The sequence below is a fragment of the Leptosomus discolor genome, chromosome 11 (assembly GCF_034619465.1).
Source record: "Leptosomus discolor isolate bLepDis1 chromosome 11, bLepDis1.hap2, whole genome shotgun sequence".
NCBI lineage: Eukaryota > Metazoa > Chordata > Aves > Leptosomiformes > Leptosomidae > Leptosomus > Leptosomus discolor.
Window position 1 is genome coordinate 17,880,217 of NC_141401.1, and position 23,133 is coordinate 17,903,349.

Here is a 23,133-nt window from a genome sequence, read left to right on the forward strand (position 1 = left end):
GCGGCGGAAGGCGGGCCGGGCGGCGGGGGAGCGGGGCGGGCCCCGGGGGAGGCGGGCCGGGCCGGGCCGGGCCGCGCGGCGGGGAGGCCGTGCTGTGCCGTGCCGTGCCGTGCCGGGGGAAGCGAGTCCAGGGAAGCGGGGCGGGCGGAGCGGGGGGGGGGAAGCCCCGCTCGGAGCAGCCGGCGCGGCGGCTCCGGCAGGTGGCACTGGCCGCCTCCCCCGGCCGCCTCCCCCGCTCCCCCCCCGGCCCGGGCTCCGCCGCCGCCGCCGCGCTCAGTCCGCCAGCGCCGATGCTGCTGAGCGGAGCGGCGGCCGGCTCGGAGCGCGGCGGCGGCGGGGCGGGAGCCGGGGCGGGGGCCGGCGGGGCTCCGCAGTGCGTGGGCACCATGGCCCGCTGGCTCCGCGAGCACCTGGGCTTCCGCAGCGCCAAGCCCGCTCCCCCCGCGCCGCCCAAGCCCGACTACCGCGCCGGGCCGCCGCCGCAGCCGCCCCCGCCGCCCGGGGGCGCCGCCGAGCCGCTGGCCGCCGCCCAGCCCGACATCGTGGCGGCCTACCGGCTGCAGAAGGAGCGCGACTTCGAGGACCCCTACAGCGGGACGCCGCCCCCCGCCGCCCCCGACGGGCCCCGGTACGTCTCGCCCAAGCACCGGCTCATCAAGGTGGAGGCGGTCGAGAAGGTGCCCGCCAGCCCCCCCCCGCCGCCGCTGCTGACGCCCGCCGCCCCCAGCTCGCCCCCGGCCGGCCCTGAGCTGCCCGACGAGCCGCCGCAGGAGGTGAGTGTCCTGGCACGGGCACCCCGCCGCCCTCCCCGGGGTGCCCCATGCCCGTGCCCTGGGTCGCCCCACCGGACCCGCTGCGAGGAGCACGGCCGGGAGCCCTGGGGCAGGTGGAGCCCCGGCGCCGAGGGCTTGCCGCGGCAGAAGCCACGGCCGGGCTCCGCGGGGGCTCCTGCTTGGCGGCCCCTCGCGCCCCGGCAGCACCGACATGCCGGTCACACGTCAGCAGCAGCGGGGGTGGCCCCGGCTTCTCCTCCAGCTCCCGCGGGAGGCAGGTACAGTCCCCAGCAGGAAGCGTCGCTCGCCGAGGTGCGAGAGCGCAGGGCCTGCTGGCCGCCTTCCCCCCTCCCTTCTTGCCATTTCTTTGCAGTCAAGCGCTTGGTGCTCTACAGAGGTGAAGACCTTCTAGCCTGGGAAGGCCCCGTGCGGCACGGGACTGTCTCCGCTGGCCTCCAACGCTATCGTGCTGCTTTGTCAGGGAGCCTCAGCACCTCTTTGTCTGCTGCCTCCGAGCCGGCTTCTCTGGGGGGGTGAGAGCGGAGCCTGGCACTGCCGGTGCCCGAAAGGAGCGAGAAACATCCCCAGTGAGAGGCAGGAGCTGGGGAGAAGCTCCGCGTGGGGAGACAGGCTCTGAGCAGCACAAGAACCCTGTAGAGGAATAAACCGGCCGGGGCTGCGGCTGTCAGTGCCGGGCCTCTTGGCAGAGAGGTTGGTGCGGGGACTGCGCAAATAAAGGCAGGAGGGTTAATTAGTGCCCGCCAGCACTGCCGCCTGCAAGACAGGGCTTGTCGAGCGAACTCGACGGGATTGCAGATCAGGCTGGTGGAGGGAATGGTGGATACAATGATCCCGTCTGTGATCCTGGCGTCACTGGGCAGCATGACGAAATGAGCGCCAGGCAAAATCTGCTCAGGAGTATTTGAAGCAGATAGAAAAACTTGTCACTAATGGATCTTGGAAAGTTGCTCGTACTGACTGTTTTCAGGCGGTTTCTGGAGAGGCCTGGCAGAAACCCCCTTTTGAGCTGAGATCTTGTAAACTGGCCACTGTGGGCAGCAGAGGAGGAGGAGGAGGGCACTGGCAGTGGGGACCAGAGGTGTCGTTGTGGTGATGTGGTTTGCTGAGGCAGGCTGGATGCTTTTTCCTCTGGAACGCGCATGGGATCAGAGGGACCAGGAGTGGGTGGTGGCTATAGGAAGGACTCGGGCTGTGATGTGCCAAGGGGTTAGCAGGAGCTGCAGGAAGCGGGGACTGCCGACAGGTACAGCCAGGGCTGTGTGGGCATCCAAGGGCTGGGGAGAAGCCAGGAAGTTTAGAGGAAAGCCAAAAGCTGGGATACAGTTGGGGAAACCCTGCTAGAATTAGGCCAAAGAAGACCCTTCATCTTATCCAAGGTAGGTGGTGATTAGATTATCTGCTGACCTCCTGCATGCCTCTGTGGGGAGAAGTTTTCTAATTCTTCAGGGCTCCAGTACGTGATGGACACAGGCAGAGCTCTGGAGGCTGGATGACGCTGGAGATAAAGTGGGTGTATTTGATAGTGCGTGCAACTGTCCATTAAAATAGTTTCCCTGGAGGAGCCGGGGAGCATCCACCACGTGGAGCATCTCTTTTGGGCTTGAGTGCCCTTTGCAGTTCCCATCTGCTGGCCTTGACGTTGGGCTGAGTGGTGGGTGGGTTCCCCGGTTGCTGCAAGGTCATGGTGGTTCTTTCTGGAGGTTGTCCAGGAGGGTGGAGGCACCTGCTGAGGGTTGCTGATGCTTGTGGCCCTTGCTCTTAGTGACAATGCCAAGGTGTCCTGGAGCAGGGAAGGCACTCCGGGGCTGGGCTGGAGCCTCTGCTGAGCTCTTCAAGCCAAGATGATGGTTGTGGCAGGGGCGTTCAGTGCTCCCATGCTTAGGAGAGGTGGTGGGCACTGTTCCATACCCGCTGTGGCAACTGGGACTCCAGAAAGCCCACGGGTGTGGGCCTTGAGTTGTGGTGATGCTGGAGATGAAGGGAGAAGTACAATTCTAGGTACAGGCAAGGCTGCTAGAGTAGAGAGCTTTTCTGCTAATGATTGACAGTGAAAGACACTCTAACGTGCAGTCCTTCTGAGCAGGGAGGACAAAGATGGACAGAAGTGGAAGGAGCAGCCACCAGTTCCTGGTTGTCTGGTTTGGCCGAGGCTGTGTGGTTTGCGGTGTGGGTGCTGTGTTGAGGTGGGGACTGACCATGTTCCATGGGAGCCCTGTGCTTGCTGTAGCTGTCCTGCCTGTTCCAGAGAATTGAAGATGAGGCAGGAACATCTTGGCAAAGGCATCCTTCCTGCCTGGGCCACGCAGTGCTTTGCCGTTGTAACGTGAGTTGTCACCTCTTTCTGCCTTGCGTGGGATCTGCAGCTTCTTGTGGGGACGCATTTAGAGTGAGCTCCGCAGTGCCTGCTGCTCTGTTACAAACACTTGCTGGACATAGGGACCAGCACAGATCCTTCTCCATCTGCTTGGTCTGGGCACTCGTTTCCCTACAGCAGTGGACAACGGACTGGGCCCTATACGGCTTGCCTGAGCAAGGTGGATGCCCTGGAGATGTCTCCTCTACCGTGTTCGGGTTAGGCATGAGGAGCAATACCACCAGGATGCCGTGGGGAGAGAGGCAGTGAGGGACCTTTCCACGTGGGGATGCCTGCACTCAGGGCACAGTGTGCTTGGGGATGGGTTGGGGATCTGCCTTGGGACATCTTTGTCTCGTGCCTGCTGGGACTGGTTGCTGGTGTTTTTGCTGGGAGCACAGGGTCAGTGCCGCGGGGTGGGGGAACGGCTGGCCAGGAAGCTCTTGGGCGTGTGTCTTTCCTGCGAGAGCCTCCCCGAACTGAGTCATCCTGCACGATGCTGTGCTGTCCGCCCCGTGCTCCCTTCTCCTGTGCCACGGGTGCAGCTGTAGGCTCCTCCTCTGGCCCGGGCATCCCCCGTGGGCTGTGGGCTGGACCCTTCTTGGAAGGCCAGCATTTGGTTTGCTTTTGGGTTTGGCTTTGGCATCCACCAAAAGCCAAGCTGGAAGATGCGTAAAACTGGGGAAATTTTGCACATGACAGAGAAAATGAACTGAGTTTGGTTACAACTCAGAGTGGCTCCAGTGTTAAACCCAGCAATCTTCTGAGGGGACCCCAAACACTCTTTATCTCCAGGGCAAGAAACTTTATAAATAAGTGAAGGATCTCCCCAGGTATCCTCTGGGGACCATCTTGCTGCAGCAAAAGGTGGTGGCAGGTAGGATGTTTGTAGGTAAGATGGGGTGAAGAGCCCCAGCTCTGCCTTGGGATCTCTGTGTCTGAACTGTGAATGCTCTTGGAGAGCCACCATTTGTTGCCTTCTCTGGTGAGCAGCATAAAAACTATTTTACAGTGAGAACACAGTGATGATCTGGTCCTTCACCTTAATTTTCTTTTGATTTTCTTCTTTTCTTACAGTTGGCATATATAATAGAGCGAGACCAGCCTCAGGACTGTGGCAGGGATGTGGGTGTGCATTGCCACATCAGATAAACACGTGAAAAACACTCACGTGCAAAAGAGCATGTGTGTCCAAGTGCCATCAGTGCCTGGCTGCTCTCTGAAGGACTGGGCTGCACTGAGAGCTGCCCTGGGACAGTGGCTTTGCATGTCAGGTTTTTGCTTTGCACCTGAATTATTTCAAATCCAGCAAAGCTTGTGCCGTATAAGAACGTGCGATGCCTTGGTACCCAGGCATCTGAGCGGTGCGCTGGGATCGGCCGAGTGGTGAGCAGCTCCCTCTGCAACGTGGGAGGTGAGCGAAGCATGGAAATGCCTGGCCTTTGACCAAACTGGTGTCGGGGGGTGTCTGGGGCACCCCTAGGAGCTGCCCTGCCAGCAGCTGTAACCTCCGCCCCTGCACTGGGGGAGCGGTTGCATGCACCGTGGCTGCTGCAAAGAGCCCTGTGTGGCTTGTAAAGTCTAGTGCTGGGATTAGGAAATGTCAGAGATACAGTTTCCCAGGCAACCTTAATTCGGCCTCACGTGCAAGGGCATTAGGATGCAATCAGTAATTGTGTGATCCCCACCGTTTGCCCTCTAAGAGTTCTGTCCCATTCCCAGCACTGGCTGGAGCCTCCAGCCCCTCCAGCCTCTAGGCTCAGGGTACCCTTCTCGTTTGCTGGATTGTGCATCCTGATGTTGCAGTGCTCCTGGAGGCAGGTAGGAGTTGCCTTCCCAGTTTTTCCGTGGCTCTGCACTGTAATGTCTGACCATTTAAAAACCAAATGGGTTTACTTTCTCAGCACCCTATGGTGGGGAGACTTCACTCCTATGAAGAGGCATCCTTGAGATAGTGGAGGAGTAAAGCCAGTGTGGTAAAAAACCCAGCAAACCTAGGAGGCTCAGAGACACAAGTCCCTGATCTGAGCCATTTGCTCTGGGTCTGAGCTAAGCTCAGCAAATCATGTCTTGCCTGCATAGAGCCTGTCTAATTGCTGCTGAGTGCCTCTGCCCCCCTCTGCAAGCAAAATACCTAGTGTTAGGGGTCTCAGCAGAGATGTGTTAGGATTCTTCACCATGCTCTGCTTTCTGGACCTGGAACTGGAGGCATCTCAGCAGGGGCCACTCTATGAGCTTGCTGAAGCCTTTGTGTCCCTCCCTGGGAGACCAAGACCCAAGCGATGAGGAAATATGGAGAGGGCTTTCTTCCAGTTGGGAAGTGTGATCGCCGCATGCAGAGGAGCCTTTTGGCTGCTGAGCTGCTGTGCTGGTGCCCTGTCTTGTCTGAAGCTGCTCTGTGATTATGGGGTGAGCGAGGGAGGCTCCAGGACTGGTGCCAGCAGCAAGCTGGCTCTATGTCTGTTTAGCAAAATGCATCTAGGAAATGGTGTTTGTGGCAGGTTTGAATGCGGGTAGGTTGGGCTTGGGGCAGGAGGAACCAGCAGGCAACCCCTTTCGGAGCCCAGGAGGGTCAGCAAACTGCGTTTCACAGCCCCGCAGCACACTTGGAGCCACGAGAGCTCTTTGCAAAGGGTGAGCATCGGGCACGGCGCTGCCCGTCCGACTGCCTCACAGGCGCTCGCTTGTCGAGCCTGTGCACTTGTGCATGTCGGGGTGCCTGCCCGCCTGCTCCTGCCTCCCCTGGTACTAGCGCAAGGGCGAATGAGGTGTCGCTGGCGTGGGGCTGTGCTCTGCGCTTGTCCTTGCAGCAGAGCAAAAGCCTCTTTGCGGCTTTCTGAGGCATGGGTGCAGCCCATGGGATCTCCTGGCTGTTCGGAGCGGCGGGCGCTGATCTGCCCTCGGGATCTCGCAGGCAGCCGGTGGGAAGTGCCCGCCTGCTGCAGGCTGAACGCCTCTTTGCCTTGGAGAGGAACAGGGTGTTTAGAAAACAGAGGGGCTTCCCGCAGTGAATTTGCAGTCACTGTCGCTCATCTCCCTGCCCTGTGGATGTTATGTCAGGTCCCAGCGGCCGAGCAGCTGCAAAAGTCACCGGTGACTTGGATTTCCCGGAGGGGTTTTGCCCCAGCAGTGGCAAGTGAAGGGCTGCAGCCCCTGAGCTCAGCGTTGCCCCTTGGTGTCCCTGGTGCGCAGCGGGGCCTGAGTGATGCCACATCTCCCTCGGATGATGGAGGCGAGAGCAAATTTCCTGTCTCCCGCTGCAAAGCCAGGGGCTGGCTGCTCCTCCGGCCCTGTCCCGGCTTGCTGGCACCAGGCCCTGCCTGCAGAGCCAGTGGGAGGTTTCACTCTTTCCCTCTCATCCGGCAGAGGCCCATACCCCGAGCAGCCATCTGTCCTGCTGCTGCCTTGCTGAGGGGTGAGACTGTCTGCCTTGCTCCCATGTTTGAACCACCCTTGTGCTCACCCGGGGTGGCTGCGTGCCCTGTGGCTGGCAGGGTTTGCTCCAGGGATGATGCTCTGCTGCTCGCTCGTGCCCCGGTACGGAGGGGCTGGGCTTGGAGAGCTGCCCTGGATCCCCACTGCATCAGCAGCCCTGGAAGCCCAGAGCTGGGACGTTTACAGAGGAGGTGGTGAGCCAGGGCATGGGAAGCGGCATTCCTCCCGCAACTCAGAGGGATGCGAAGGCAAGGGGCGCGCAGAGGTGTTTACAGCTCCAGTTCCTGTTCCCTTTTCCTGCTGGGTTTTGCTGCTCGAGGCTATTGTCGGGGCATTTTGCACAGGAAGGAGGAAGAAGTGTTTTGTTTTAAGCCGATTATTTGATCCGGAGAGGAATGTGTGAGCAGCCCTGGTCCCCAAGGCTGGCCAGGAGCGGGGACTGTGTGGCAGTGAGGACAGAGCCTGGTGCCGGGTGGGATTAGGCTGTTGCCACACTGTGCTTGGGCTGTTTGGTCCTTGCTGTGGGCGCTCTGCAGAGCTGGAGTTGTGGTGTCAAAACCCATCTTGCCGGATGGTTTAGTCTGGGATTTGCAGCCTGGTGGGTGAGCAGATGCCAGCAAAGGTGATTGGATGCACTCAGACCCTGCTGGAAATACTGCCTGGCCCCATTTTGGGACCAGGCTTTGGGGCTGGAGGTGGGATGTACAGCTCCAGGCTTGCAAGGGACTGCGGCATCGTGCCATGGGATGCTCCAGCCAGGAAGCTGCTGAGGTGCTGGCACAGGTGTGTGGCTCCAGCGCTGGAGGGGATTGAGCTCTGGAACATGCCCCATATCCTACTACAGGATCATCTCCTTTTTGCTAGTAAGGGCGAACCTTGGGTATTTTGTGCTGTCTCTGTGACACGGCACTTGAGAGGCTTCTGGTCCTGCTTCCCGGTGACTCCTGATTGCATGGAGGAGCCCTGTCTTGTGTTACTTGGGGTGCACATGGGAATGCTCTGCGGGCCTGTGAGTGGAGAGGAAGCCATAGGCTGTTCTTAGCCCTGTTGTTAAGAAACATCTTCAAACAAGCCTGCAGGAACGCTGGAAAATAACCAGTGAGTTACCAGTTCTGCCAGTGCCAGCTGACACCCCTGTACTGTGATCTGCACCCCTTCTCCACCTTGGGCGAGGAAATGTGGCTACGTGCAGGGAGAGCATCTGCGTGCCGTGAGGTGGATGGCGCCGCCGTCAGCCCTGCGCCGCGGTGGGAGCCTTGCTGGGGCATCTGCGTGGGCTCTGGCAGCGCTGAGCCCATGGTGAGGGAGGAGGCCGGGCCGCCTTCTGCTCTGCTTGGCTCTGTCCCAGCTTTCGGGACAAAGGCTGGAGCGTTTCCACGGCTGAGCGCTGGTGCCTGGAAAGCCGTCGGCTGCCAGCACCTGCTCTGCGGGGCTGCCGTGATGCAGGCTTGGGGTCCCGGCTGCCACTCTGGCTGCTGCTAGTAGAGCTCATGGTGAGGTTTCAAGGGGCTTCAACTGGTCCCTGACTGCCCCCAAAAAGGCAGGGAGTACCCTAAACCTTCTCCTACCCTTCCCCTCTTCCAGCTGGCTGTCCTGGAGGACTACGCAGATCCCTTCGATGCGGCGCAGGTGGCTGGTAGCCAGGCAGGGCTGGAGAAGGTGATGGAGAACGATGGATACATGGAGCCCTATGAAGCCCAGAAGATGATGGCTGGTAAGGTGGAAGGCTCTGTGCAAAGGCCACTCTTTGTGCCTCTGGTTTCAATTTGGTGGCCACTCTACTCTGTCCCTTGCAGCCTGTGACAGCACCGGTTCCTTCAGACGAGGAAAACCTGGGCAATCACTGGTGGTGTACAGCCACTTTGCAGCCAAATTTTCACAGCTTTAGCCGTGTGCGATGGGCTTGCTGTAGCCAGAGCACTCACAAACGCTGCCTGAGCAATAAAGGCACCTTGATATTTCTCCCTGTGATGCTGCCCCCCAGGACCACAGTGCCTGCTTCCCAGGCTGAGCCAGGAGAGACTTGACATTCGATGCATCTGGTGTAAAACTAAGACGGATGTGGGAGCTATTTAATTTGGTTAGGACTGGGGCAGAGCATGCCGTTGTCTGCTGCAGCAGTGCGGTCCCCAGTGGGCTTGTTTATGGCTGGAAAGCAGGCGAGGTGAAAGCGCGTGCTCCCGAAGGCATCGCTCCTACCGCTGCAGCACACACAGGGTCACCATGTCTGCTTGCGCGCTCCAGGCGCTGGCTCTGCTTTGCAGTTCCATGGTTTTCCTGGAGCGAGTGGTTTCTGGAAAGCTCATGCAGCTTTTTGGACTAGACCATTGCATTTCTTGGAAAAATCAGCAAGCAGCAAATAGGCTGCTTGTGTCTGTTGGAGAGACTTTTGCTTTGCTCGATGGACAGGGATTTTATTAAACTAGCCACACTGGATGTCTGGGGAAGAAACCCCGCCTTGCTGCTTGCAGAGAATCAGGCTCTGGGATGCTCTGTCCCTATGGACCCCGCTTTGCTGAGCTGCCCGAGAGTGGGGATATTGTACTCTGAGGAGAGAAGGCATCTTGGTGCTGTGGACTGCTCAGGACCCAGCTGCCCAGCAGCTCCCCCGCTTCTGGCAAGTGCTTGCTGGAGGTTTAGGGGGTCTCCGTTGCTGATGCTCCTTACCCCACAATGCCCTCGGGTGAAATTGAGCCCTTTCATCGAGCAGGGCTTTGGGGATCATGGCTGGGCTGTGTTGGGCAAAAAGCTCATGTTATTTTTCCTCTTCTCCTGCTAGAGATCCGCCAGAAGGGCTTACGGGAGGCACCTGCCCGGCCGCTGCACCTCTATGACACTCCCTACGAGCCTGTGCTTGGAGGGCTGGACATGGACGGTGACCGCCTGGTTTGCCCCAGGCCCAGGGAGTCCCGGCTGCCTGAGGACGACGAGCGGCCGCCGGAGGAGTATGACCAGCCCTGGGAGTGGAAGAAGGAGCGGATCTCCAAAGCCTTTGCAGGTGAGTGATGAGATCAGCCATAACGGACCGATAGCCACCATAGAGCAACTGAGGCTGCATTGCATTTTACAGGGAGGGGAAGCTGGCTCCTTGAGGTTCCTTTGTCTTTTGGGGGTCAGTAGTGTTGGCCACTGCATTTCCGTGGCCTGGGAAGCTCTTGTGCACTTGCAGAGGTTATTTCTCTTCAGCAGGGAGCCAGGCTTAGTGGAGTGGTGGATGGACCTGCCTTGGCAACCCATCCAGTGCCCGTCTCTCGTTGCCTCTTCCCCGCTCTGACTGATCACAGCCTCTGGTGCAACCCCCCCCGACCTCAAATTGCAGCGGAGGGGCTCAACCCTGCGCTCAAGCAGATCCCTCCTTCCTTGGGGCAGGAGGAAAGCTGGGTGCTCCCCCAGGAGCCTTTGGCCAGGCAATTGTCCAGCCCCCTGACCTATTTATCTGTGCTGCGGGATCGATTGTGTTTGTGTTTGTTAATGAGGAAATCTATGCTGGGCATTAGCGCTGGCTCCTCCGCCGGTGCTGGCTAATTGCCATGCTCTTATCTAGGATGCATTTTAATTGCAGCATTGTGCGTCTGCGCTGCAGCTGGCGTGCAAAAGGCGCTCGAGCCGGCGGTTGTCGGCGCTGCGCAGGGATGCTGGCAGAGAGAGGCATGGAGATTTGGGCTTAGAAGTTGTTTACCTTGGTTTGGGCTCTGTGAGCTGGAGATGTGTGTGCGGGGCTCGACGCCACGGCGTCTGCTCATGCCTGGGGTTGCACTCGTGACATTGGGACTCGGCTGGGCGCGGGGCTGGTGCCTGCAGCACACTGTGCAGAGGATTCGGTTTGTTGGGCTCCGTCATGAAATGCGGTGTACTGCTGGGCTGGGTTTGTGCTGAGGCGTCTGTGGTCCGGATCGGGGCGGACGAGATGCCTTGCTCGATGTCCCTCGGTGGAGGTGGCGTGTTTACAGGTCTGGCTTGTGCACGGATGCACACAGGCACTCACCAGGGTGCTTCAGGCTTGCTCTGAGTCCAGAGGGAGTCATGTTGCCATGCCCTGGGCCATGTTAGGACCTACTGCCTGTTTTCTTCCAGAGCCAGAGCAGGGCCTGTGTGGCTCACAGGGCGTTTCTCCTCTCCTGCGATGGTGGAATCTCTCTGCTGGCTCATTCCCCCTTCAAGGGTCTTGTGAGACCCCTGCTGATAGGCAGCTGGTACTGTCATGAGGCAGCTACCCACTGGTGCCTGGCAGGGGAATGTGGATGGGGTGGCTGCGAAGCGCCCAGGGCAAGACGGATGCACGGGCAGGACAGATGGCAATGGGACACGGCCAAAGTCCCCCGGACAGACGTGCACATGGGACAGGAGCGATCGCAGGCTCTCCCTCACCCCAGAGAGGGTTGGCTGGGAAAGCTGATGGAGGAGCAGGGTTTCTCCATCAGGACTGTGCCCCACATCAGGCCTGTTTCCACTTGGTGCTGGGGAGGGGATGAGATGGCCAAGCTGGCATAGGGCTTCTGGGAATTTAATCCTCAGGTCTTTCTCCCCACAACTACTCTCCTTCTTCATGGGCATGGTGTTGCTGACGGTGTTTTCTAAGCCCTTTCTTTCTCTCTTTCTCTTTCTCTTTCTCTCTCTCCCCCACCCCCCCGCCCCCCATCCAGTTGAAATCAAGGTCATTAAAGACCTGCCATGGCCACCGCCGGTGGGACAGCTCGACAGCAGTGAAAGCCCCCCGGACGGTGAGGCCGGTGCCTCCGTCCCTCCGCAGCACAGCCAACCCGGCTACGAAGACGCCAACGGTGGGTCTTGCGTGACAGCGGGGTGTCCAGGGGGACTGCGGCAGGTGCTTGCCGTGACCCTGCCTTGCTGCCCCACCAGCACGGAGGTGCTGCCACGCCTCAGGCCTGGCAGGGCTCTGCCAGACATCCACCCTCCTCCTCTGCCTTCCTCCAGCTCCTCCTGGCCCCTTCAGTTGTCCTGCGCTGGACACCAGACGTTCATCCTTGCCTTTTCTGCATCTTCTCTAGCTCCACGATGCCTCTTTGCATGCAGCAGTTGAGCTGCACCAGGGGATTATTCGGTGGCAGAGTTATTACCTTTTCTTTTGTTCTCTCCTCTTTGCCTCCAAATTCGCGATGTTTGATGGCTGCTTTTATGGTCTTCTCGACAACTGCTCTGAGCATTTAGCTGATGTTTTCTTGTGACTCTTAATACCCAGGTCCCTTACAGGTGTGGTAGCAGCTAATTCAGATCCCACCGCTGAAGTTGGCGTTGTTCTTTCCCCATGCGCCTCGCTTCGTTATTTAGCACTGCTCTGTTTCCTCCACTACTTTATTACCTTGCTGCTCAGTGGCGGGAGGTCCCTCTGGATTCTTCGCTCTCATTTTTGCTATCCTGAATAGCTAAATCTCCCAGGTAAACTTTGTCATCTCAGGTTTGCCTTGTTGTGAAGTCTTTTGTGTGTGTGCCGAGCAGCAGAGCCCCTGTGTAAATCCCCCTTGGACTCTGCTGGCAGTCTCGCTTATGAAAGCCAAATATTGCTGCTTCTCTTTTAACCCATTAGTAATACTTTAAGGACTTTGCTCTTACGCTGTGGTGGATTAGGGTTTTGCCAAGAGCATCAGGTGGGTGGGGGGTTGTTGAAAGCCACCCAGGCTTTCGGGGTTGGACTGTCGCTCTTGCGGAGAACAGGGACGGATCTGCGAGGTGTGACTTTTTCTCTGCAAAGCGGCAGCTGCGTCGGGCCCGGCGTGCCGCGTCTGCCCGTGCGTCGCTTAGCGCTGCTCCTGGTAGACGCTGCGATGTGCCAGGTGCAGATGTCTGATTTCCTTATCTGCAGTTACCCAGATCCCTGCAGAGCTTCGTAAAGAAAAACCAATATGGCTTTTGTTGCCTCCCAGGTGGGTTTGAGCATGAGGTTGATGACAGCAGCTGATTTTACTGCCTGTTGTAGGGGCGCTCCAGTGCAACGCGGCTGCTCTGCCGGGGCTGTGTCGGGGTTCTGTCCCAAACCCATAGGGATACTACAGGCTGAGATCAGTCCTGAAAAAGAAACGAGATGGCAAGGGAAACTTCCTGGTCCTCTTCCTACAATGAATGCAGGTGTCAAGAAAAATTAATTTCTTTGCTATGCAGCCTCTTCTCTTCCCCCATCATTTTTTTATCCTTGCAGTCGCTCTGACATGCATTCTGCTCCTGATGAACACGTTGGTTCGTCATTTTTCCTGGTTTTAGCAACACAGTCTCTTTTTTTTCATGACTTGCTTTGTTGTGTTAAGTTTATCTTGCCAGAATTTAGTCTCTTTTTCTACTTCTGCTGTCTAGGGGTGACTTGAACTTCTTGGAAGGATGTCTTCTTGCTCCTAGGGGCTTGTTTTTAATATCCTGTTTAATCATGCATATGCCTCTGCCTTTCTCTGACAGGTGCAATGCATTTCTTCTGAGCCTCTAACACTATGACTTTGTGCCGCCAGCAAACACTTTGGTGTTTTGATTGCCTGGCTTTTTAACGATCAACCCATTTTTTTAAGGTGATGAGCTGAAATTGAAGCCTGGATGTTATGTTCAAGGGCAAGCCTGGCCGGTGCAAAGCCAGACTGCTGCAGAGGCAGGACTTGTCAAGCCCTAACACTGAGCACCTCCTCCCCAAGCTCTTTCTCAGGGGGGTTTTAAGCCAAGCTAAGCTGCAGATGATTTTGGTTGGGTTTCATTTTGGCTACCTTCCTTTCTTCCCAGTGGTGGGGGGGCTGGAGACCGGCTCGCCTGTGTAGGTCCCAGACATGGTGTCCCTCAAATAGCCCCCTTAGGGGATGCCCTGCTAGAGAGAAAACATCCCTCTCTGGGTATTTTTGCCTCTGCCCCGCAGCAGCATGGCCTCAGCATTGCCCTGCTTTTGCCTTCCCCTCCAGCAGCCAGGGAGTATGGGAAGCGGGGAAGCTGCCCAGCCTGGGACATCCCACTCGTCCTGGGAGCTGCCGTGTCCCAGGCTTGGCCATCTCCGGGGCAACTGTGCCTCCGCGGGTGTCCCGGGCTTGGCCACCTCCGGGGCAACTGTGCCTCCGCGGCATCAGCCACCGGCAGCCTCGTGTCAAGGCAGCTCTGCCCGATCGATAAGTAATTTGTGCGAGGGGGCTCGTGTTGCAGGGGAGCAATAATGAACTCGCTGGAGGAGGGAGAAACAGTATTGTTAATGCTGAAATCATCCCGCACAGAAATAACAGTCGGCGGGAGGCTGGCTCCCTGGGGCACGTCTCGGTTAATGCCCTGCCGCTCGCTGGGTGGGACGTATCGGGCTGCCGTGCTTTGTCGGTGCGCGGGGGCCTGTGGCTGGGCTGGTGCCAGGCAGGCGGCTGTGTTGGGGAGGCACCTTGTTGTCAAAATGTCCCCTTCCCACCTCGGGGAGTTATTTTTTTCACCCCAGGAGGTTTATTTGTGCCAGCAGAAATGTGTCCGTCATTTCCAAATTGACTGCTCCCTTTAGCTCCATCTAATACCTCCTCTTTTTATTTGAATTAAAATTTTATTTGTTTTTTCAGGATTGGAGAGCCTGTCCTTACTGCTTTTCGCTTAACTATATGCTGCAACCGCTGAATCTCTGGTTGCATTAGCAAAACCTCTCTGAGGTTTTGAAACCTCCCTGGAAAATATTTCCAGAGTCTTGGGTGCTAAGAGGACCCCAGTCCTGGCACAGTGGGGGCCCAACCTTGTCTATCCTGGGGCGCTGCAGTGAGCAGCAGTCCAAGAGCTGCCCTGCCCTGCCCTTGCTTAGAGCAGGGGGATGGGGCAGTGTGAGGGGACCCAGCATGATGTGTCATGGCTCTGGCCCGTTCTGTGGGCTCCCTCCGCAGCGGGAAAGCTGGGAGCCCAGGCTGTCCGCCTGTCCCTGCCACCGGCTACGACCTGTGTCTGTCTTGCAGGTCCTTCAGAGGGGCTGGGGTATGGCCGCACCTCGCCCTGCAGGGAGGAGAAGACCAGGGCTGCCCTCAGGCATGGCTCCAGCAGCCTCAAGAGCACGAAGACGCTGATCGCCGAGCCTGGCCCCTTCGTTGGGGAAAGGATTGACCCTGCCCTGCCTCTGGAGAGCCAGTGGTGAGTCCTGCCTGGCCCGAGTGGCTGCCCGACCCCTCTGCCAGCGCCAGGATCCCTGTGGCCCCGCCACAAGGAGCCCTGGTGCAGACCTGCTTCTTCCTCTTTTCCCTGGCCCCACATTTCTGCTTGCTTGGCCCTGCCACCCGTCTCTTGGTTGTGGTGTCCCCGTATGCCCTCTGCACCCCCCTGAGCAGCCTGGTGGAAGCCCTGTCCTTTGTCCCCCAACCCCAGCGGTGCCACCCACATCCTTCTCCCTGAACGTGGCTGCTGTCCCTGGGGAGGTGCCAGGGGTGCTGGCATTGCTGCTGCCCCAGGGCAGACTCCTTCCTGGGGTGTCCGCGCTCTGCCTGGCACAGCCAGTCCCTCTCCCGCCTCCAGCTGGTACCACGGGGCCATCAGCCGGACGGACGCGGAGACGCTGCTGCGGCTGTGCAAGGAGGCCAGCTACTTGGTGCGCAACAGCGAGACCAGCAAGAACGACTTCTCCCTCTCCTTGAAGTGAGTGAGCCTGGACGGGGGCGGGGGGGGGGGTGACCCAATGCCATGGGTGGGTGCACTATGTGAATGTGTGCCAGTGCCGATGGGGTAACTGAGATGACCACAGGGGTGGTGAGAAATGGCTGGAATACAAAGTCTGCCCTTCTCTGTGATGTGGCACAGGCTTCTGGCTTGTTGTCTGGCAAAAGCATCTCTCGGGAAGGCTCATCTGTCTGGAAGCACGCTGCTCTTCCCTTGGCAGTGCTAGTAATCCCTCAGATGGATAAAACTATGTGCCTCACTGCTCACTTGAATGCGTCTGGTTACAGCTTCCAGCTCTGGCTTCTTGTTACCCCGTTTTTTTGTAGATTAGTTTCATGGGAAAAGAAAGTTTGTGCAATCCCGTTGTTGATGGAAATGCGGGTGCCCACTCCTGCCTCCCCAGCCTGTGTAATCATTGAAGCCGTTGCTCAGCTGCACTGTAGGGAGGCCATTACCATCCTTTGGTTTCCCAGCAGGGCAACCTCACTGCCCACAGCACGGCTTGGTTTCTGCTTGGGTTTTTGGGGGGCATCTTTGCAGCCTCCCCAAGTTTTCCAGATTGCCTGAACGCCAAAACTGCATGAAGCATAGCCGCACGCGTCCTGCCAGGGAGGAGCTGCCCATAGCTCCTCATCAAGCTCCTTCATGACTCTTGGGGCAGCCTGAACCCATGAAATCAAAGGTGTTACTGTCCTGAAGATGATGATGGATTAGCAAATACCTTCTTGCCTTTATGTTGGACCATTGTATTAGCTCTGTTCCTGGCAGATGTGAAAAAAGTATTTATTGAGCACTTCAGTCATCTCTACCCAACAACAGGCCATACACTTTTCTCAACATATTTTACGTTTCCCCAGTGGTCTCTGTACCTGCATTGCTCCCTGGTGGTTTCAGTCTCCCTTGTTTATTTCCAAGTGACACAACTGTGAATTAAATTGCTCTGTCTCTCTCTCTTTTTTTTTCCCTTCACTTTTTTGCTGCCTTCAGCACCAAACCAGGGCAGAATTTTGGCTGAAAATATTCTTTCTTCCTTCTGCACTCGTAGCTTTCAGCTCAGACAACAAACCTTTCTGGAAAGACTCCCTCCTTTTGTTTTTGGGGGGTTTTTTTTGGTCAATTCTTACTGATCTTTGTTTTTCTCAGTATTTTTTCCTCTCCCTGGCTTACGAGCAATTTTGAAGCAACAGCTTCTGCTGGTTGATGAGTCATATTCAAGGCTGTGAGAGGTGCTCTCAGCCATCACCTTGTGGGTGGCATTAGCCAGCATGTGTGTTGGAGAGCCTAGGATGTGGCGTTGGGGTTGCTGATGGGGTTTCCTCCCTCGCCAGCATGGGTGCCCCTTTCCATCACCTCTCTGCGAGCCAGTCACCCATCTCTGGGTTTTTCCCCTTAATTCTTACTGCCCATCCTTAGCCTCGTAGCCATAATGGCCAAATCCTCTTCTCAAACAGGATGTGTGGTTAGGCCGTGGCCTTGCAGCAGCGTGCCACTGCCCAGAGGAGACCGCAGCCCATCCAGGAGCTGCTCGGGCATTGCCTGTCCACCGGCTGTGCTTGCAGAGAGCCCACAGCCTCCGGAGCACGATTTTTACTCCTTTCTCTGTAAAGCCTTTTCAAGGAAAATCCCCTGGGATGCTTTTTATATAGCTGTAAGCTGGCTGTCTGCATCTCTCTCTCTATTTTTTCCCCTTCTTTTTTTTTTTTTTTTTTTTTCTTGAGGAAGGAGGTGCAGCTGAGGACATGGTCTGAAGAGAGCTCCTGGTCTGAAAGAGAGCTCCCTTGCTGACCTAAAGCCCTTTTGTGCTGCTTTAAAAGAAAATATGCCCAACAGAGAGCAGCAGGAGCAGCTGTACCCATAGCATGTCAGGTAGCCGGAAGGATTTAACCCTGTCGTGGCAGTCCTGCCTGGTCCAGGCTAGGCAGCCCCAGGGTGCCTGTTGTGGACAGGGTTGTAGTGTCATTACCTCAAACGCTCCCTCAGATAATGAGTCCCTCCTGGCTTGAACCTCTGTGAGAGTGCCTGAGGCCACGCTGCGAAGGTTTGTGTCCTTCCTCACCTCTGTAAGGTGCTTGGCAGGAGCAGCACCTGCCTCTTGTCCTTGTCCTGTCCCTGCTGTTGGGTTTGCAGCATGCTCCCTCGGGTGTCTCTCTGGGGGTCCAATCTCCGTCATGTCCCTGAGCTTGTGACAAAGACCGGTGGAGCGATTTGGGCAAAACCGATCTCTGTGGACCCATGTGGCAGCACTCCGGCTCTGGACTGGCATTGATCCTGCACAGGGCTCCTGCGCATCTGTCCTCTGCCAGCACCAGGGAAGGGCTGGGTCTGTCAGCAGACAGGGTGCAGTGCTGAGGCCAGCACCCGTGGGCAGCTCTGCACGTGAGCAGTGCGACCATGTGTGTGTGTGCAGGATAAACCCGTGCACCTTCACGGGGTGCCATGCCTGGTTCAGCCCCCGCAGCTCTTCCCTGCGCCCTGCCATTGGGACACAGGATGCAGCCAGATAGCGTTTTTCCTCGGCCCCTGGTAGGGGGCCGCAGCTCTCCCCCCTGCCCTCCCCTGGGGCAGCCAGCTCCTTGCCTCTAAATGGATTGCAAACCCATTCTGCTAATGCAGCCGGGCTGTCCATTATGGGCACCGTCTCCAGCCGGGGGGATGGGACCGGCCTGCGTAGCGCTGGAAGCGGCTCAGCATTGCTGATGAGGTCCTGTCTGCTTTTAAGTCATCAATATTTTGCTGTAATGTGCATTCCAGACACTGCAGACAGGCTGTGGCTCTCCTCAGAGACACAAATTAATAGCAACAGGGCCATTAGCCTGTCACTTGGAATCAGTGCTCGTGGCAGGATCTGCCTGCGCAGCCTTGCGTGGCTTGCTGCCCGTGCTGTGCCGGGAAATGGCCTCGCTATGCTGAGTAGGTTTTATGGAGCCCACAGCGATGGCACGGGGGAGGGGGGGGCAACACGCTGTAGGCCAAAGGAGAAAATCCTGCTTTGCCACGGTGAGGCTGGAGATACGTGAGCTGAAGTCCTCCCCTGTGAGCCGGGGCAGTTGCAAAAGGGGCTTTGCCACATGCGAGCGGTGAAAGCCACTGCCCCTGTGTCACCCTGCAGTGAGAGCCCGTGCTGCTCCTGCCTGGGATATGCCCTCGCCTCCCTGCCTGCACACACCTACCCCAGCGTTGGCACTGTCCTTGTCCCCAGATAGACCCCTCACACCCCACTGTATGGCCGTGCTCCCCAGGGGAGACACAGCGCAGTGTGGCCGGCCATGTACCTCCCTTTCGCCGTGGGCTTCATCTTGAGTTAGCCAAGAGCGGGACGGTGTGGGCAGGACCTTGGCTGGTGACAGGAGCCAGCAGTGTTCCCTGCAGCTGGACCCCTGTCTCTGGGGCGGGTCAGGAGCCGACAGGAGGCTGGGGCCAGCTGCACCCCCTAACCCTGCCTTCATCTCTCCTTGCAGGAGCAGCCAGGGCTTCATGCACATGAAACTGTCCCGGACCCAAGAGAACAAGTATGTGCTGGGTCAGCACAGCCCACCCTTCGACAGCGTGCCGGAGATCATTCATCACTACGCCAGCCGCAAGCTGCCCATCAAGGGGGCTGAGCACATGTCCTTGCTTTACCCGGTGGCTATCCGTACCCTATAGTACTCACCTCCCATGAGCCAGGGTCGAGGCCGGGTGCACCCGAAACTGGCCCATCTGCAGCGCTGAGCGCCGCCGTGCTGAGGACAGGCTCCAGACTGGCAGCCCACGAGCAGCTTGCTGGGCACGGCTGGCGCTGTTGGGGATTGCTGCAGCTGGACCCCTCGTCCTGCTCTCTTGGGGGGCTCCTGGGTGCTGGTTTGCCCGCTGGGACAGTGCTTGGGGGACCACCTGTGCGAGGAGCTGAGTGGGGCTCGCCGGCTGCCGGCTGCCCTCACCTGCCTCCGGGCAGAGCTCGGGACGTGTGGACTGGAGCTGGGGCCTTGGAGAGGCCGGGGAGGGGGGTGATGTGCAGGAAAATAGGGAGAAATCATCCAGTAGCAGGCCTGAGGTGCCTCTGTGAGGGTGCCTGGTTCTGCCCAAGGGAGATGAAATGGCTGTGCCAGCAGGCAAGGAAGCTGGCAGGGGGCGAGCACGGGCCTGCCTGGGGCTAGCAAGGCGTGGAGGGGCCAGGCAGGCTGCTAGTGGCCCCCACCCACACGGGTGCTCTGTACTCGCTGCTATCCTTTGCCAAATGTAAATAGTGACTGGTCTTGGCTGCGCGTGCAGCACCACTGCCTAATAAAGCGGTGCATGGTCGCTTCCTGCTCCATGGTGACCACCATGCATCCCATCACCTTGAGTGAGGGGGGATCGGTGTGGTAAAACAACAGGGAGGGGGATTTTATTGCACAAAAGCTCTAAGCGAACTGATTTTTCCTTCACTCACGTATACACCGACACCCGTGTGCCCAAACAGTCCAGCCAGCTCACTCGTCTGAGACACGGGGGACAAGAGACGCTGGTGGTCGTGTCCCTGCTATGTCTTTGGGGCCCTTCGTGGGCAGCAATGAGCTGATTTTGGACTTGCCTGTTATTCCCTGTAGAAGTAGGTGCTCTTTGGGAATTTTTGCCTCCTTGTTTTCCTTCACCTCTCATAAGTGATCTCCTTCTATGATCAGGTGACCCTCCCTAGTCGATGAGGGGAAGGCTGTGGATGTGATTTGCCTGGACTTTAGCAAAGCCTTTGACACCGTCTCCCACAGCATTCTCCTAGGAAAGCTGGGGGCTCATGGCCTAGACAGGTGCACATTGAGCTGGGTTAAAAACTGGCTGGACGGCCGAGCGCAGAGAGCGGGGGTGAATGGAGTTCAATCCAGCTGGCGGCCGGTCACAAGTGGTGTCCCCCAGGGCTCGGTATTGGGACCAGTCCTGTTTAACATCTTTATTGATGATCTGGATGAGGGGATTGAGTGCTCCCTCAGTAAGTTTGCAGATGACACGTTGGTCTGCTCGAGGGTAAGGAGGCTCTGAGAGGGATCTGGACAGGCTGGATCAATGGGCCGAGGCCAATGCTATGAGGTTTAATAAGGCCAAGTGCCAGGTCCTGCCCTTGGGTAACACCAACCCCATGCAATGCTACAGGCTTGGGAATGAGTGGCTGGAAAGCTGCCCAGCAGAAAAGGACCTGGGGGTGCTGGTCGACAGCCGGCTGAATATGAGCCAGCAGTGTGCCCAGGTGGCCAAGAAAGCCAACAGCATCCTGGCCTGTGTCAGGAATAGTGTGGCCAGCAGGAGCACGGAGGTGATAGTGCCCCTGTACTTAGCACTGGTGAGGCTGCACCTTGAATCCTGTGTGCAGTTTTGGTCCCCTCACTACAGGAAAGACATTTTGCTGCTGGAGCGTCTCCAGAGAAGGGCAATGAAGCTGGTGAAGGGCCTGGAGAACAGGTCTGTGAGGAGTGGCTGAGGGAACTGGGGGTGTTTAGTCTGGAGAAGAGGAGGCTGAGGCTGAGACACCTTATTGCTGTCTGCAACTACCTGAAAGGAGGCTGTAGTGAGGTGGGGGTTGGTCTCTCCCAAGTAACAAGCAATAGGACAAGAGGAAATGGCCTCAAGTTGCGCCAGGAGAGGTTTAGGTTGGATATTAGGAAAAATTTCTTTATGGAAAGAGTAGTCAAACATTGGAACAGGCTGTCCAAGGAAGTGGTGGAGTCACTGTCCCTGGAGGTGTAAAAAAAAACGTGTAGATATGGCACTTCAGGACATGGTTTAGTGGGCATGGTGGTATTACATCAATGGTTGGACTTGATCTCAAAGGTCTCTTCCAACCTAATGATTCTATGATTCTAAGTCTTAAGCAAAATCCCTAAATTTCACAGATCTCCTCCTCCTCCAAATATTTACTGGCTCCAGTCCTGTTCTTCATCTTCCTGACACCTTGTCTTTGGGCCAGCTTGCTCCTTCTCGTTCTTTGGCTGAAGCTACATCTGGTGTGCTGTAGCATTTAATGCATACCTTGCCTTTTAACCTTGTTCCTGGTGTTGCTTGCCACTGTACCCACACGCGTACGTTTCCTCCATCCATGCTTCAGACTAAGCTCAGTCTCGCTGTTACTCCCCTGCAGCACGTTCCCTTTCCCCTCTGCTCCCTGGATGGTCCTGCTGTCCTCAGCAGAGGGGATGGCAGCAGCAAATTCGCTGCTGGACCAGCAAAACCTTTTGCATCAGCAGAGCAAAGTGCTTGGGGCATTGGTAGGATGTGTTAGCAGTGGCTTGATGAAGGCTTTGTGAAAAAGCATCATCCTCCCGACTGCCTGCTCCCAGGAAGGAGCTGGTCCTGCTGGTTTGCTGGAGGGGATGGAGGTGATTGCTGGAACCCTAGGCACCATGTGTGGCTGAGTGCCCCAGCCACAGGAGGAACCCTGCTCCGGGGCTTTGGGGTGTTCCAGGCTCAATCTGTAGCCAGGGAAATCACTGTCCTGGCTGCCTGTCACGGCTGTGAGCTGCTGTGGGGACCATCGGGCTCGGCCAGCGTGGTCCCTGAGTGCACGCAGTGGTTGGGAGCCAGCAGAAACGGCAGTGGTTTGTTCCAGGATGCCTCAGCCTCTGCCGCTCCTTAAAAGGCAGCAATTTGAGCTCATCGGGCGCCCCGTGTCTCCTTACAGCCCTGCTTGGCTGCTGGCAGCTCCCCTGATGCCTCTCTCCATCCCAAGGAGGCGCCTTGTCCGGCAGGGATGGAGGCGACTGCAGCTGGAGGGTTTTTCTCCTAGCAGTGCCACACCAGAGCCTGCAGAAAAGGCTGAAGATGTAGAGATGCTCTTGGATGCCTTTGCTGCATTTAAAATGTTTCAAGGGCCCTTTGCAGCCCTGCTGTGCCCTTACGGGATACTCTGCCTTCTCCGTGGCCACGGCTGGGAAAGCAGAGGCTTCTTGGGTCTGTGTGGCTGGGGAACAAGGGCACAGGAGAGGGTTTTTTCCTAGAGAAGCTGTGCCAGGGAGCAAACTGCCTGGCAACCAGTGCTGGCTGTATCAGCAAGCTCACAGCCTGATGGTGAAATCTGCCCGAGCAGCCTGGCTCCATCTCAGGGGCAACTCCACTGAGTGCTAAGAGGTGAGAGAGATCTGTGTGCATTGTGTCAGCTCCCCAGAAACAGTCATGGACCAGCTGGACTGCTCTGGAGCTGGGCTTTGTGTCCAAGTGCTTCAGCTAAGCAGCTCTCAATCATCCCTGTGGCAATTACATCCCTCCTCAGCCCTCTCTTCTCTGGGCTAAAAAAATCCCAACTCCTCAAGCATCTCCTTGTACATGTTCTCCAGCCTTGACCATCCTAGCAACCCTCTGCAGCACTTTCTCTTTGTACTTGGGGTCAAAAACGGGACACAGTGTCCAGGCATGGCCTCACCAGTGCCAAATAAAGGGAAATAACCACTTCTTTTGACCTGGCTACACTCATATGGTATCTTGGGTTGAAAGGGACCTCAGGAGGTCTCTAGTCCACTCTTCTGCTCCAAGCAGTGTTAGTGCTGACAAGAGTCCAGAAGAGCTTTTTTTTGGAGGGAAGGTGAACTGCCCTAAGCCCAGCGAGGTTTTTTTCCCCCCTCTTCATAGCATTACCAGGAGAGACTGTACAGCAGTGACAGAGAGCTGCAAATTCATTGCAACCTGAGGGCAATGTCTCCAGCCCAATGGAGCCTCCAGCTCCATGTGGGCCCTCACATGGTGTAAGAGGTCCAACAAGAAAGATGCAGGAGCAGGGTGCAGGACTCAGAGCCATAGCAAAGAGCCAGCCCACAGCTCTTCTCAAATGCTGCAGATCCAAGCAGGTCCTGGGTCCTGTTTCGACCCAGGGGGTCTCATTTTGGGATTCCCATGGAAAGTATATGGCTCTGGGTCTGGCTGGTGCATTGCTTCCTCTGTTTGTGACGGGAACTGATCAGGAGCTCCCCAGAAAATCTGAATTGAATCTCTCTTGCAAGGGTATTTTAGTGCTCCCTTTGC

The 23,133-nt window shown here is 57.4% G+C and overlaps 1 protein-coding gene across 2 annotated transcripts; it reads left to right on the forward strand.

Annotated features, from left to right (window-relative positions):
- The first annotated feature begins 290 nt into the window (after positions 1-290).
- SHF (Src homology 2 domain containing F) lies at positions 291-19,029 on the forward strand. 2 transcript variants are annotated; one of them, XM_086471464.1, is made up of 7 exons: positions 291-773; positions 8,167-8,296; positions 9,362-9,580; positions 11,226-11,363; positions 14,481-14,652; positions 15,031-15,150; positions 18,630-19,029. In XM_086471464.1, exons 1-7 carry the CDS (start codon positions 291-293, stop codon positions 18,814-18,816), a joined length of 1,449 nt encoding a protein of 482 aa, XP_086327590.1. In that variant the 3' UTR covers positions 18,817-19,029. The 2 variants fall into 2 exon arrangements, with proteins under 2 accessions (XP_086327590.1, XP_086327591.1); XM_086471465.1 differs by lacking the exons at positions 291-773; positions 11,226-11,363; positions 14,481-14,652; positions 15,031-15,150 and having other exon boundaries at positions 8,263-8,296; positions 18,630-18,688.
- Positions 19,030-23,133: the final 4,104 nt, after the last annotated feature.